This window comes from Triticum aestivum, chromosome 5D (assembly GCF_018294505.1).
Source record: "Triticum aestivum cultivar Chinese Spring chromosome 5D, IWGSC CS RefSeq v2.1, whole genome shotgun sequence".
Classification (NCBI taxonomy): domain Eukaryota; kingdom Viridiplantae; phylum Streptophyta; class Magnoliopsida; order Poales; family Poaceae; genus Triticum; species Triticum aestivum.
Window position 1 is genome coordinate 435421716 of NC_057808.1, and position 15318 is coordinate 435437033.

The 15318-nt window shown below is 49.7% G+C and overlaps 1 protein-coding gene across 1 annotated transcript; it reads right to left on the minus strand.

The window, feature by feature from the left end:
* Positions 1 to 1040: 1040 nt before the first annotated feature.
* On the minus strand, positions 1041 to 3859 carry LOC123125331 (cation/H(+) antiporter 2). The gene is made up of 2 exons (XM_044545844.1): positions 3589 to 3859; positions 1041 to 3482 (listed from the first exon to the last, which is right to left on the minus strand). Exons 1-2 carry the CDS (start codon positions 3751 to 3753, stop codon positions 1194 to 1196), a joined length of 2454 nt encoding a protein of 817 aa, XP_044401779.1. The 5' UTR covers positions 3754 to 3859; the 3' UTR covers positions 1041 to 1193.
* Between the last annotated feature and the right edge of the window lie 11459 nt (positions 3860 to 15318).

A 15318-nucleotide genomic window follows, 5' to 3' on the forward strand; every position in this document is an offset into this window, starting at 1 on the left:
CAGCGAGTGCATGTTCTGCTGCTATATATCTTCATTGCATTTTGCTAGTACATAATGACATCAACAACACTTGTACATTTTTTTTATAGTCAAGCACTCACATATTTTTTATAGTCAAGTTTGGAGCATGACTGCCCACTGGGATGAAGAGAAAACTAGGATTGTTACCAACTTGTTTGTCATGCAAGTGCGGGCTGGAAATAGGCCAAACAAAATCTTGACCCCCAATGCATTTGACGAAGTGGCATTGCAATCGAAATTGAGAACCGGATTGGACTGCACGCCCAACCAAATGAAAAACAGATGGGACAACCTGAAATCCGATTACACTTTATTCAAGAAGCTCAAGCTGAAGGAGACCGGAGGGGGATGGGACTTTGTTCTCAACACTGTCAACACAAGATAAGGAGTGGTGGAAGGAGGGAAAAATTGTGAGTTGTTATGTTTATGCATTGCATTGCTATGTTCTTGTGGACCTTGGGGGGTTGTGAATCAAATAGGACCCAGAACCGTTTCAAACATTCAGCTGACAATATCCACCGCAAGTTCCATGAGATACTACATTGTGTGATTAGGATGTCTTCTCACTAGCTACCTCAAGGCGTAAGACCCCACAAAGTGGACATGTAGCTCTTTTAGCAATGTGCCAGTCTATTTTTTTAGTGAATTAAGTGAACAACCATACTAAAATATGTCTATACACATCCAAACAAATTAATGCACGTAATTCGACTGACTTTTAAATTTGAGTCAGTCGATCATTTTGGAAGCCCGGCCCTTCTTCTTCCTCGAGCTCTTCTCCTTCTCCAGATCACCACACGGGCCGTGGGCCGAACCATCTGCGACAACCACCCGCGGCCGGCCATGCCTCTAGCCCTGGATGATGACCTGTTTTTTTCTCCGGCAAATTTGCACTACCGCCGTTCTTCCGCCCCCAACTTCTTCGGCAATCTTAAAATCGATTGACCCAAAAGCTAAAGTCAGTCGACTGACATTTAGCTAACGTGAAAAAGTTTAAACATCTTATATTTGTGAAGGGAGGAAGTATCATTTTCTTATTTCCTGCTTATTTGCTGACATGAAAAAATTGCCAGCTGAGACGTGGTACATTAATTCTTCTAAGCACATACTTTATTCTAGTCGTCTACGCTCTAAATATACACAGCTACACTTTTCTACGTCTTTGGACGGTGTCAGATCCCCGCCGCCGGTGGTGGGTCGAGGCCGGACGCCGTCGACACGGCCTTCTTCTGCTGCAGGACGATCACGGAGCCCATCTCCAGCGACTCGTCCGACGCGAGGATGTCCCCGACCGGGCCCATCTCCCCGCCCTCGAGCCCGGCCACCAGCTCCGCCGGCTGCCGCCCGCCGCGCCCCACCACGATGAGCGCGTACGCCCCGGCCATCCTGTGCAGGGCCACCACCACGTCCGCCGCGCCGCCCACCGCCTTCTCCACGTATGACGCGAGCTCCTTCGCCACGTACTCGCGTTGGAGCGCCGCCATGCAGCACTCGTCGGGATCGTCCACCACGACGGACACCTCCCCGTCGGCGTGATCGCCGGTGCGTGCCGTCTGGACGCCGGAGTGGCCGTGCTTGCCGGAACCCACGAAGCGGATGACGGTCAGGTGGACTGTTTCATTCTTGGCGAGGCGGCAGGCGAGGGCCACGGCCTCGCGATCGTCCGGCCCGCCGAGGAAGACAGCCGCCACGTGCGTCGGCGCGGTGGCCCGGTCGTCCCGCCAGTTGCCCAGCGTCTCCTCGCTCGTGGATATCTTCGTAGGTAGCTGGAAGCTGGTGCCGCCTCTCCGGAACGGGCGGTCGGCGAGGATGCCGGTAGTGCACGGGGCGCTCTCGAGCACGTTCAGGTTGAGCTGCCGGCGGTCCTCCCACCGGCAGAACATCTTGCCGTCGTAGTGCTGCTCCTTGTGGTAGGGCACGATTAGGACGTCGGCGTGGACCTCCTCCGTGCAGCGGCGGATGGTCTTGAGGTTCGTGACGGGGCCGCGGTCGCCTTTGTCGATCTGCCGGATGACGAGGCCGGTGATGGAGGCGAACAAGTCGACGGTCCAGTTCACCTGCGTGGCGGCGTCGTTCATGCGGTCCCAGTGCTTGTCGCTGTCGAGCTGGTTCTGCTCGTGGTAGCGTTTGGCGCCGCCGGTGCCCGCGCGCGCGTGCTTGCGCACGGCGTCGTAGAAGTGCAGGACGTGCACAGCGGGCTGCACGGCGGGCTTGCTCGCCAGCAGCTCGACGAGGCTGAGCATCGCCGGCGTGGCGCGCGCTCCGTGCACGCAGGCGAGCATCCGCAGCTCCTCCTCCTGGTCCGGGACCAGCCGCTCCAGCGTCCTGTGGCCGTTGCTCAGATACGCCTCCCTCTCCCTGCGGTACACGACGGCGAACACCGGCCCCGCGATGACGGTGCTGATCATGCTGCCCATCACCATGGCCATGAGCGCCTGCTCCGCCCAAATCCCCTCGGAGCTGGCGAAGCTCATGTCGATCATGTTGACGTGGCCCTTGATGTTAAGGAGGACGCCGAGGCGCGCGGCGTCCCCGAGCGGCATGTGGAGGAACCTGGCGGCGCCCATGGTGCCGGCGCACTTGCCGACGAGACCGAGGATGGTGAGGAGGACGGCGGGCACGACGACGGCGCCGGACATGGCGCTAAAGTTGAGCCGCATCCCCATGGTCCCGAAATAGAAGGGCAGGGCCAGCGCGTGCAGCGGGTACGCAAGCGCGTGAGTGACGGTCCTGGCCACGGGGCCCTCCCTGGGGAACGCCAGCCCCAGCAGGAGGCTCGCCGGCATGCCGTCGAAGCCGACTTGCCGCGGGAAGTCGCCGATGTACGATACGGCGATGAGGATGAGCGCCAGCTCCCAGTTCCCGATGCGGTGCCGCCCCGCGTTGCGCCGGTTCATGAACTCCACGGCTGGCCGGAGCAGCGCGAGGGCGAGGCCGACCTTGAAGAGCGCCAGCACGCCAAGCCCGAGCCGCTGGGACGCGGTGTACCCTGGGGTCCTTCCGGACGCCAGCTTCATGCAGGAGAAGGCGCCCTCCCCGACGATGCAGATGACGTTGGTGGCGATGGCGGCACCGACGACGAGCCGGCCGGTGGCGGTGGCGGTGAGGCCGAGCTCGGCGGCCATCCGGGAGACGTCGACGGAGGAGGTGTTGGCGAGCGTGAGCATGAGCACGGCGGCGAGCAGCTCGGGCGAGCGGACGGGGGTGTGCATCATGCTGCCATACAAGCCCCCGGAGACGAAGGCGGCGAGGAGCAGGCAGGTGGCGACGCTGGCGTAGGTGGCGATGGTGCAGCGGTGCTTGTCGTTCCAGAGCGAGGCGAGGTCGGCGTCGAGGCCGACGTAGAACATGTAGAAGATGCGCGCCTGGGAGACGTACCACCCGTACGTGTCCTCCACGTTCACCACGGCCACGTGCACGATCACCTCGTGCAGCCCCAGGCTCCCCACCATGATCCCCGCCTGCATGCATGCATCCATGGATCAAAGATTCATCATATACATGCATGGTCGTCATCGCGAGAAGAAGATGAAGAAGAAACATCGTGTGCAATGGGTGGGTGCGTACGAGGATCTGGGAGATGGCGCTGGGCTGGTTGTGGCGGCGGAGGGAGAGGTGGATGAACTTGCCGAGGGCGATGACGACGACGGCCTGGAGGACGATGAGGAAGAGGGTGTCCAGGGACACGTTCTGGAGCTCGAGGACCAGGTCGCAGTTCATGGGTCTCGCCATGGCCGCTTGATCAACCCTTCTTCCTCTTTAGCTCCGTCCGGCTCGCTGGCCGGCTCTTCCTCCGTTGGTGGCGCTTGTGGATGATGTCAACGTCGACGGCGGCGGATGATTGCGCGTGAGGTCCTGCCAGAAAATGTTCTCCAGGTTCGTCGGAGCCTTCCTGGCTGCTCGTGAGGTTGGTGATCAGTTTGGCAATGGATGGTCATGGATGACCATGGCATTGGCATGCATGTACAAGAGAAAAAAAAAAGAAGGCTCGTCCTCCATAGCTGGGCCTGACACTGATACGAGCAGGAGGAGCCCACGAGGCCATGAAAACGTGTTCGTACGTATTGATGGGCCGGCCTGAATACCATGGTAGGCGAGACAAGAGCCTTTTTTTTCTTACTCCATGTTGTTTTTACTCTTTGTACAAAAGCACCAACAAATTTGTATGTGAAAGGAGCTTCCAATGATATTATTAATCTTATAAATAGTCAAAGATAATCTCGCTATATATATGGATGGAGGGAGTATGTCTGATGTGAACTGGGGACCCGATCGTTCGATGAGAGAGAGATAACTACGATTTTGGTGGGACTTGACCCTCACGATCCGGCTACCAAACGTACAGGAAGAACCGTACACGACTGATATCTACGGCAATCGCTGAACCAACTCCACCATGTTATCGACCGAGCCAACGGCACGATCGACCTATCCACGAAGGATTTTTCCTGCAAGCAAATCGAAGAACATGTAAGAAAATAATAGCCAAGCAATCTCAAAATTGCAAATATACTAGATGGAATAAATCTCACAAGATGGGGTTTCGGTAGGATGTCTTGACGGTCGCACTAGCCGCTACGAGCGAAGACAAATAAAAGTAGCTAAAACTAAACTTCTCTAAACAAAACCCAAGACTAAACCCTAACTTAGGCCAGCTATTTATTAAGAGCGATGCTGGCCCGGGGCCAAAAGCGTTAGCTCAAGAGGGTTTGATAAATTTTTAATAGCGCCATTATGTATATCATGATAAAGTTTCTCATGTCGGAGCATAATATTATGAATATCATGATAAAGTTTATCCCACACATAGTCTATATATGAATTATAGGGACACAAATGAACTACATGAGCATGCGGGATGTCTAGTTCAGAAGGTGAGATACTCAACGGAAAAATTTCAGAATTGATAGCAAGCATACTATGTATGTATGATCCGTTGATTTAGCTTTCTCATCATTAATTATTTCATCGGGGGTCATAGGAAGCAAATTAATGGTTTTTCCTTCAAACACGAGAGTATACGAATTGGTCTACCATGATGAGTAACACTATTATCAAATTGCCAAGGTCGACCTAACAATAAAGAACATACTTGCATAGGTACGACATCACAGTCAACGTGATCATGATATGATCCAAGTGTAAAATATACTCTCACACGACGTGTTACCTTCAACTTACCACAATCGTTGAACCATTGGATGTAATATGGATGGGGATGTCTCGTAGTGGTGAGGGAAAGCTTCTCTACCATCTCCATACTCGCCAAATTATTGCAGCTTCCACCATAATTATCACACGAATGGAATTCCCTTTGATAACAAACTTAGTTTGAAAAAAATTATGGCATTGAGGCATCTCAGTATGCCCCACCTGGGCACTAAGTACTCACATGGTTACAAGGCTTGGGTATTGATCTGCCATTGCAGTGTCATGCTCCTTAGTGTCACCTGCATTATTAGTGGCAAGCATAGCATGTGTATCTTCATCCAAATCACTAGCAGAGGAGTACTCACCATCTTCCTGCACAATGAATGTACGTTTATTAGGGTAGTCCTTCATCAAGTGCCCGCCACCTTTGCATATATGGCACTTCATGTCCCTTGTGCATCCAGATGAAGTGGTGGGTGCTAGAGATAGTGCTTTCAAAGCCTCAGATGATCGTGGAGCTGATTTTGAACTTGATGGGTGTGCACCATTGTTCAACATAGTTGGTGTTGCCTCAGTAATTGACGAAATAGTAGGAGAGGGTGTCCATGATGAGCGGCGACCTGCAGAAAAGTTACCTCGTCCCTTGTTCAGTCACCCTTGTACTTCCCTTTCAGCTTTACAAGCAAAATGAAACAAGCGAGTAAAAGAATTGTACTCCTTATAGTCCAATATATCCTGAATATCACGGTTCAAACCACTTAAAAATCTAGCCATCATAGCATCTTCCGTTTCAACTAATCCACATCGCACTAAGCCAATTTGCAATTCTTGATAATAATCTTCTACAAAACTGCTACCTTGTTTTAAGCGCTGCAATTCATTGAGCTTATCACGAGCATAATATGAAGGAACATAACGTTCTCGCATAGGTCGTTTTAAAGCATCCCAAGTAGTGAAGGAAACATGCCCTAGAGGCAATAATAAAGTTGTTATTTATATTTCCTTATATCATGATAAATGTTTATTATTCATGCTAGAATTGTATTAATCGAAAACTTAGTACATGTGTGAATACATAGACAAACAGAGTGTCACTAGTATGCCTCTACTTGACTAGCTCGTTGAATCAAAGATGGTTAAGTTTCCTAGCCATAGACATGAGTTGTCATTTGATTAACGGGATCACATCATTAGAGAATGATGTGATTGACTTGACGCATTCCGTTAGCTTAGCACTTGATCGTTTAGTATGTTGCTATTGCTTTCTTCATGACTTATACATGTTCATATGACTATGAGATTATGCAACTCCCGAATACCGAAGGAACACTTAGTGTGCTACCAAACGTCACAACGTAACTGGGTGATTATAAAGGTGCTCTACAGGTGTCTCCGATGGTACTTGTTGAGTTGCCATAGATCGAGATTAGAATTTGTCACTCCGATTGCCGGAGAGGTATCTTTGGGCCCTCTCGGTAATGCACATCACTATAAGTGAAGGAAATATGCCCTAGAGGCAATAATAAAGTCATTATTTATTTCCTTATTTCATGATAAATGTTTATTATTCATGCTAGAATTGTATTAACCGGAAACTTGATACATGTGTGAATACATAGAGAAAACAGAGTGTCACTAGTATGCCTCTACTTGACTAGCTCGTTGAATCAAAGATGGTTAAGTTTCCTAGCCATAGACATGAGTTGTCATTTGATTAACGGGATCACATCATTAGAGAATGATGTGATTGACTTGACCCATTCCGTTAGCTTAGCATTTGATCGTTTAGTATATTGCTATTGCTTTCTTCATGACTTATACATGTTCCTATGACTATGAGATTATGCAACTCATGAATACCGGAGGAACACTTTGTGTGCTACCAAACGTCACAACATAACTGGGTGATTATAAAGGTGCTCTACAGGTGTCTCCAATGGTACTTGTTGAGTTGGCATAGATCAAGATTAGGATTTGTCACTCCGATTGTCGGAGAGGTATCTCTGGGCCCTCTCGGTAATGCACATCACTATAAGCCTTGCAAGCAATGTGACTAATGAGTTAGTTGCCGGATGATGCATTACGGAACGAGTAAAGAGACTTGCTGGTAACGAGATTGAACTAGGTATTGAGATACCGACGATTGAATCTCGGGCAAGTAACATACCGATGACAAAGGGAACAACGTATGCTATTATGCGGTTTGACCAATAAAGATCTTCGTAGGATATGTGGGAACCAATATGAGCATCCAGGTTCCGCTATTGGTTATTGACCGGAGACGTGTCTCGGTCATGTCTACATAGTTCTCGAACCCGTAGGGTCTGCACGCTTAACGTCCGGTGACGATCGTATTATGAGTTTATGTGTTTTGATGTACCGAAGGTAGTTCAGAGTCCCGGATAAGATCGGGGACATGACGAGGAGTCTCGAAATGGTCGAGACATAAAGATCAATATATTGGAAGGCTATATTCGGACATCAGAAAGGTTCCGAGTGATTCGGGTATTTTTCGGAGTACCGGGGAGTTACGGGAATTCGTCCGGGGAGTCAATGGGCCTTAATGGGCCTTAGTGGGAAGGAGAGGCAGCAGCCAGGAGGTGGCGCGCGCCCCTCCCAAGCCCAATCCGAATTGGACAAGGGGTTTGGGGCGTGGCCCCCCTCTCCCATCCTTCTCCCCTCCCCCTCCTTCCCCCTACTCCTAGTTGGACTAGGAAAGGAGGAAACCTACTCCTACTAGGAGTAGGAATCCTACTCCCTTGGCGCGCCCCTCCTAGGGCCGGCCTCCTCCTCCTCCCTCCTTTATATACGGGGGCAGGGGGCACCCCCATGGAGACACAAGTTGATCAGTTGATCTTTTAGCCATGTGCGGTGCCCCCCTCCACCATAATCCACCTCGGTCATATCGTAGCGGTGCTTAGGCGAAGCCCTGCGTCGGTAGCAACATCATCACCGTCAACACGCCATCGTGCTGACGGAACTCTCCCATGAAGCTCTGCTGGATCGGAGTTCGTGGGACGTCATCAAGCTAAATGTGTGCTGAATTCGGAGGTGCCGTGCGTTCGGTACTTGGATCAGTCGGATCATGAAGACGTACGACTACATCAACCGCGTTATCATAACGCTTCCACTTTCAGTCTACGAGGGTACGTGGACAACACTCTCCCCTCTCGTTGCTATGCATCACCATCATCTTGCGTGTGCGTAGGATTTTTTTTGAAATTACTGCGTTCCCCAACAATAAGCCTTGCAAGCAATGTGACTAATGAGTTAGTTGCAGGATGATGCATTATAGAAGGAGTAAAGAGACTTGCCGGTAACGAGATTGAACTAGGTATTGAGATACCGACGATCGAATCTCGGGCAAGTAACATACCGATGACAAAGGGAACAACGTATGTTGTTATGCGGTTTGACCGATAAAGATCTTCGTAGAATATGTAGGAACCAATATGAGCATCCAGGTTCCGCTATTGGTTACTGACCGGAGATGAGTCTCGGTCATGTCTAAATAGTTCTCGAACCCGTAGGGTCCGCACGCTTAACGTTCAGTGACGATCGGTATGATGAGTTTATGTGTTTTGATGTACCGAATGTAGTTCGGAGTCCCGGATATGATCACGAACATGACGAGGAGTCTCGAAATGGTCGAGACATAAAGATCGATACATTGGATGACTATGTTTGGACATCGAAAAGGTTTCGAGAGAGTTCGGGCATATACCGAAGTACCGGGGGTTACCGGAACCCCCCGGGGAGTATATGGGCCCTAATGGGCTTTAGTGGAGAGAGAGGGGCAGGCCGCGCGCCCCCTCCCTGTCTGGTTCGAATTGGACTAGGAAGGGGGGGCGGCGCCCCCCTTTCCTTCCTCCCCCTCTCCCCCTTCCTTCTCTCCTAGTCCAACTAGGGAAGGCGGGGGAATCCTACTCCCGGTGGGAGTAGGACTCCTCCAGGGCGCGCCATAGAGGGCCGGCCCTTCCCCCTCGTCCACTCCTTTATATACGGGGGAGGGGGCACCCCATAGACACACAAGTTTATCATTGATCTCTTAGCCGTGTGCGGTGCCCCCCTCCACCATAATCCACCTCGGTCATATCGTTGCAGTGCTTAGGCGAAGCCCTGTGCCGGTAGCTTCATCATCACCGTCATCACACCATCGTGCTGACGAATCTCTCCCTCGACACTCAGCTGGATCGAGAGTTCGTGGGACGTCACCGTGCCCAATGTGTGCAGATTGCGGAGGTGCCGTACTTTCGGTACTAGGATCGGTAGGATCGTGAAGACGTACGACTACATCAACCGCATTGTCATAACGCTTCCGCTTACGGTCTACGAGGGTACGTGGACTACACTCTCCCCTCTTGTTGCTATGCATCACCATGATCTTGCGTGTGCATGGATTTTTTTGAATTACTACGTTCCCCAACAAGTAGCAGGTATATTGTTCGCATTAACACGGCAATACTCACTCCACCAAATAGAATCAAAGTTTGTAAATTCACTAGTGGCTGCCCTAGCTCTTTGGTTCTCGGGAACATCATGGCATGCAAATTTTTGTTCAACATAAAGTTTCCAATCAAGATAAACATCTAGACTATATTTACCATTAAAAGCAGGCATAGTAAATTTAATTTTAGCACTAGAGTGGTCATAATCTCGAACGTCATACCTGTGTGGACCTCGTGCCATACCTTGACGGTTGAAACACACATGTCGATGAGCATTGTCACTGTGGCGATCGACCGCTTGGTCGTCCTCGGTGTCACCGGAATAATCCTCGTAGTTGTCCCCATATTCCTCATGGACACGGGGAGGAATGTGTTGGTGCTGGTTAATGGTGGCGGCATCAGTGGCAGTCGCTGGGTGTTGTGGATGACCCATAGGCACACGCCGAGCTGCCGAAATGCGGCGACACCCACGGAGTTGCGAGGATCAAGATTGTTGTTGACGCGGAGTGCAGTCTGTAACCCATCCAGACGTGACGAGATGTCCTGTAGACGTGTGTTGGCAACACCATGTGCATCCTCGACGGCCTTGAGCCTCTCTTCGGCCAGAATCTGAGCACCCTTATGTTGGGCGAGACGCTCGCTGGTGACTTTCACATCTGCGGTGAGGCCCTCAAGTGTGGGTTGATCCTATGCCATTGTTAGCGAAAGAGAAAAAACACAATGTATAATCCCTATCAACTACCATAATGTGGTGGACAAAATTCTCTCACACTCAAACTTAGTATCAAATTCTTACTTGTTCTTACCAATGCAACAGGTGGTGATCGGCGCGTTGGTGTTTGCTTCAAACTACCGATGTGTTGGAAATATGCCCTAGAGGCAATAATAAATGGTTATTATTGTATTTCTTTGTTCATGATAATTGTCTATTGTTCATGCTATAATTGTGTTATCCGGAAATCGTAATACATGTGTGAATACATAGACCACAACGTGTCCCTAGTAAGCCTCTAGTTGACTAGCTCGTTGATCAACAGATAGTCATGGTTTCCTGACTATGGACATTGGATGTCATTGATAACGGGATCACATCATTAGGAGAATGATGTGATGGACAAGACCCAATCCTAAGCATAGCATAAAAGATCGTGTAGTTCGTTTGCTAGAGCTTTTCCAATGTCAAGTATCTTTTCCTTAGACCATGAGATCGTGTAACTCCCGGATGCCGTAGGAGTGCTTTGGGTGTACCCAACATCACAACGTAACTGGGGGACTATAAAGGTACACTACGGGTATCTCTGAAAGTGTCTATTGGGTTGACACGGATCAAGACTGGGATTTGTCACTCCGTATGACGGAGAGGTATCTCTGGGCCCACTCGGTAATGCATCATCATAATGAGCTCAATGTGACTAAGGAGTTAGCCACGGGATCGTGCATTACGGTACGAGTAAAGTGACTTGCGGGTAACGAGATTGAACAAGGTATTGGGATACGGACGATCGAATCTCGGGCAAGTAACGTACCGATTGACAAAGGGAATTGTATATGGGATTGATTGAATCCTCGACATCGTGGTTCATCCGATGAGATCATCGTGGAACATGTGGGAGCCAACATGGGTATCTAGATCCCGCTGTTGGTTATTGACCGGAGAGGCGTCTCGGTCATGTCTGCATGTCTCCCGAACCCGTAGGGTCTACACACTTAAGGTTCGGTGACGCTAGGGTTGTAGAGATATTAGTATGCGGAAACCCGAAAGTTGTTCGGAGTCCCGGATGAGATCCCGGACGTCACGAGGAGTTCCGGAATGGTCCGGAGGTGAAGAACTATATATAGGAAGTCCAGTTTCGGCCACCGGGAAAGTTTCGGGGGTTATCGGTATTGTACCGGGACCACCGGAAGGGTCCCGGGGGTCCACCGGGTGGGGCCACCTATCCCGGAGGGCCCCATGGGCTGAAGTGGGAAGGGAACCAGCCCCTAGTGGGTTGGGGCACCCCCCTTGGGCCTCCCCCTGCACCTAGGGTTGGAAACCCTAGGGGTGGGGGGCGCCCCACTTGGCTTGGGGGGGAAGCCACCCCCTTCCCCCTTGGCCGCCGCCCCCCCTTGGAGATCTGATCTCCCAGGGCCGGCGCCCCCCCAGGGGTCCCTATATATAGTGGGGGGGAGGGAGGGCAGCAGCACCACAACCCCTGGCGCCTCCCTCTCCCCCTACAACACCTCTCCCTCTCGCAGAAGCTTGGCGAAGCCCTGCCGAGATCCCCGCTACATCCACCACCACGCTGTCATGGTGCTGGATCTCCATCAACCTGTCCTCCCCCTTGATGGATCAAGAAGGAGGAGACGTCGCTACTCCGTACGTGTGTTGAACGCGGAGGTGCCGTCCGTTCGGCACTCGGTCATCGGTGATTTGGATCACGGCGAGTACGACTCCATCAACCCCGTTCATTAGAACGCTTCCGCTCGCGATCTACAAGGGTATGTAGATGCACTCCTTTCCCCTCGTTGCTAGTATACTCCATAGATGGATCTTGGTGATGCGTAGGAAATTTTAAAATTCTGCTACGATCCCCAAGAGTGTCATCATGAGCCAGGCCTATGCGTAGTTACTATGCACGAGTAGAACACAAAGCAGTTGTGGGCGTAGATGTTGCCAAATCTTCTTGCCGCTACTAGTCTTATCTTGTTTCGGCAGTATTGTGGGATGAAGCGCCCCGGACCGACCTTACACGTACGCTTACGTGAGACAGGTTCCACCGACTGACATGCACTAGTTGCATAAGGTGACTAGCGGGTGTCTGTCTCTCCCACTTTAGTCGGAACGGATTCGATGAAAAGGGTCCTTACGAAGGGTAAATAGAAATTGGCATATCACGTTGTGGTTTTACGTAGGTAAGAAACGTTCTTGCTAGAAACCTATACAAGCCACGTAAAAACTTGCAACAACAATTAGAGGACGTCTAACTTGTTTTTGCAGCATGTGCTATGTGATGTGATATGGCCAGAAGATGTGATGAATGATATATGTGATGTATGAGATTGATCATATTCTTGTAATAGGAATCACGACTTGCATGTCGATGAGTATGACAACCGGCAGGAGCCATAGGAGTTGTCTTTATTTTTTGTATGACCTGCGTGTCATTGAATAACGCCATGTAAATTACTTTACTTTATTGCTAAACGCGTTAGCCATAGTAGAAGTAATCTTTGGCGTGACAACTTCATGAAGACACAATGATGGAGATCATGATGATGGAGATCATGGTGTCATGCCGGTGATGAAGATGATCATGGTGCCCCGAAGATGGAGATCAAAGGAGCAAAATGATATTGGCCATATCATGTCACTATTTGATTGCATGTGATGTTTATCATGTTTTGCATCTTATTTTCTTAGAACGACGGTAGTAAGTAAGATGATCCCTTATAATAATTTCAAGAAAGTGTTCCCCCTAACTGTGCACCGTTGCGAAGGTTCGTTGTTTCGAAGCACCACGTGATGATCGGGTGTGATAGATTCTAACGTTCGCATACAACGGGTGTTGACGAGCCTAGCATGTACAGACATGGCCTCGGAACACACGCAATACACTTAGGTTGACTTGACGAGCCTAGCATGTACAGACATGGCCTCGGAACACGGAGGACCGAAAGGTCGAGCATGAGTCGTATAGAAGATACGATCAACATGGAGATGTTCACCGATCTTGACTAGTCCGTCTCACGTGATGATCGGACACGGCCTAGTTAACTCGGATCATGTTTCACTTAGATGACGAGAGGGATGTCTATCTGAGTGGGAGTTCATTGAATAATTTGATTATATGAACTTAATTATCATGAACTTAGTCTAAAATCTTTACAATATGTCTTGTAGATCAAATGGCCCACGTTGTCCTCAACTTCAACGCGTTCCTAGAGAAAACCAAGCTGAAAGATGATGGCAGAAACTATACGGACTGGGTCCGGAACCTGAGGATCATCCTCATAGCTGCCAAGAAAGATTATGTCCTAGAAGCACCGCTAGGTGAAGCACCCATCCCAGAGAACCAAGACGTTATGAACGCTTGGCAATCACGTGCTGATGATTACTCCCTCGTTCAGTGCGGCATGCTTTATAGCTTAGAACCGGGGCTCCAAAAGCGTTTTGAGAAACATGGAGCATATGAGATGTTCGAAGAGTTGAAAATGGTTTTCCAAGCTCATGCCCGGGTCGAGAGATATGAAGTCTCTGACAAGTTCTTCAGCTGTAAAATGGAGGAAAATAGTTCTGTTAGTGAGCACATACTCAGAATGTCTGGGTTACACAACCGCTTGTCTCAGCTGGGAGTTAATCTCCCGGATGACGCGGTCATTGACAGAATCCTTCAGTCGCTTGCACCGAGCTAAAAGAGCTTTGTGATGAACTTCAATATGCAGGGGATGGAAAAGACCATTCCTGAGGTATATTCAATGCTGAAATTAGCGGAGGTGGAGATCAGAAAGGAACATCAAGTGTTGATGGTGAATAAAACCACTAAGTTCAAGAAAGGCAAGGGTAAGAAGAACTTCAAGAAGGACGGCAAGGGAGTTGCCGCGCCCGGTAAGCTAGTTGCCGGGAAGAAGTCAAGGAATGGACCCAAGCCTGAGACTGAGTGCTTTTATTGCAAGGGAAGTGGTCACTGGAAGCGGAACTGCCCCAAATACTTAGCGGACAAGAAGGCCGGCAACACCAAAGGTATATGTGATATACATGTAATTGATGTGTACCTTACCAGTACTCGTAGTAGCTCCTAGGTATTTGATACCGGTGCGGTTGCTCATATTTGTAACTCAAAACAGGAACTACGGAATAAGCGGAGACTGGCAAAGGACGAGGTGACGATGCGCGTCGGGAATGGTTCCAAGGTCGATGTGATCGCCGTCGGCACGCTACCTCTGCATTTACCTATGGGATTAGTTTTAAACCTCAATAATTGTTATTTAGTGCCAGCTTTGAGCATGAACATTGTATCTGGATCTCGTTTAATTCGAGATGGCTACTCATTTAAATCCGAGAATAATGGTTGTTCTGTTTATATGAGAGATATGTTTTATGGTCATGCCCCGCTGGTCAATGGTTTATTCTTGATGAATCTCGAACGTGATGTTACACATATTCATAGTGTGAATACCAAAAGATGTAAAGTTGATAACGATAGTCCCACATACTTGTGGCACTGCCGCCTTGGTCACATTGGTGTCAAGCGCATGAAGAAGCTCCATGCAGATGGACTTTTGGAGTCTCTTGATTACGAATCATTTGACACGTGCGAACGATGCCTCATGGGTAAGATGACCAAGACTCCGTTCTCCGGAACAATGGAGCGAGCAACCAACTTATTGGAAATCATACATACCGATGTGTGCGGTCCAATGAGTGTTGAGGCTCGCGGAGGATATCGTTATGTTCTCACTCTCACTGATGACTTAAGTAGATATGGGTATGTCTACCTAATAACACAAGTCTGAAACCTTTGAAAAGTTCAAGGAATTTCAGAGTGAGGTTGAGAATCAACGTGACAGGAAAAATAAAGTTCTTACGATCAGATCGTGGTGGAGAATATTTAAGTCACGAATTTGGTACGCACTTAAGGAAATGTGGAGTCGTTTCACAACTCACGCCTCCTGGAACACCTCAGCGAAACGGTGTGTCCGAACGTCGTAATCGCACTCT

Bases quoted from the DNA above. Each gene is read 5' to 3' on its own strand.
- LOC123125331 (XM_044545844.1), bottom strand. From the start codon at position 3,753: ATGGCGAGACCCATGAACTGCGACCTGGTCCTCGAGCTCCAGAACGTG. The intron at 3,483-3,588 runs GTACGCACCCAC...GCATGCATGCAG, and splicing joins GCGCCATCTCCCAGATCCTC to GCGGGGATCATGGTGGGGAG.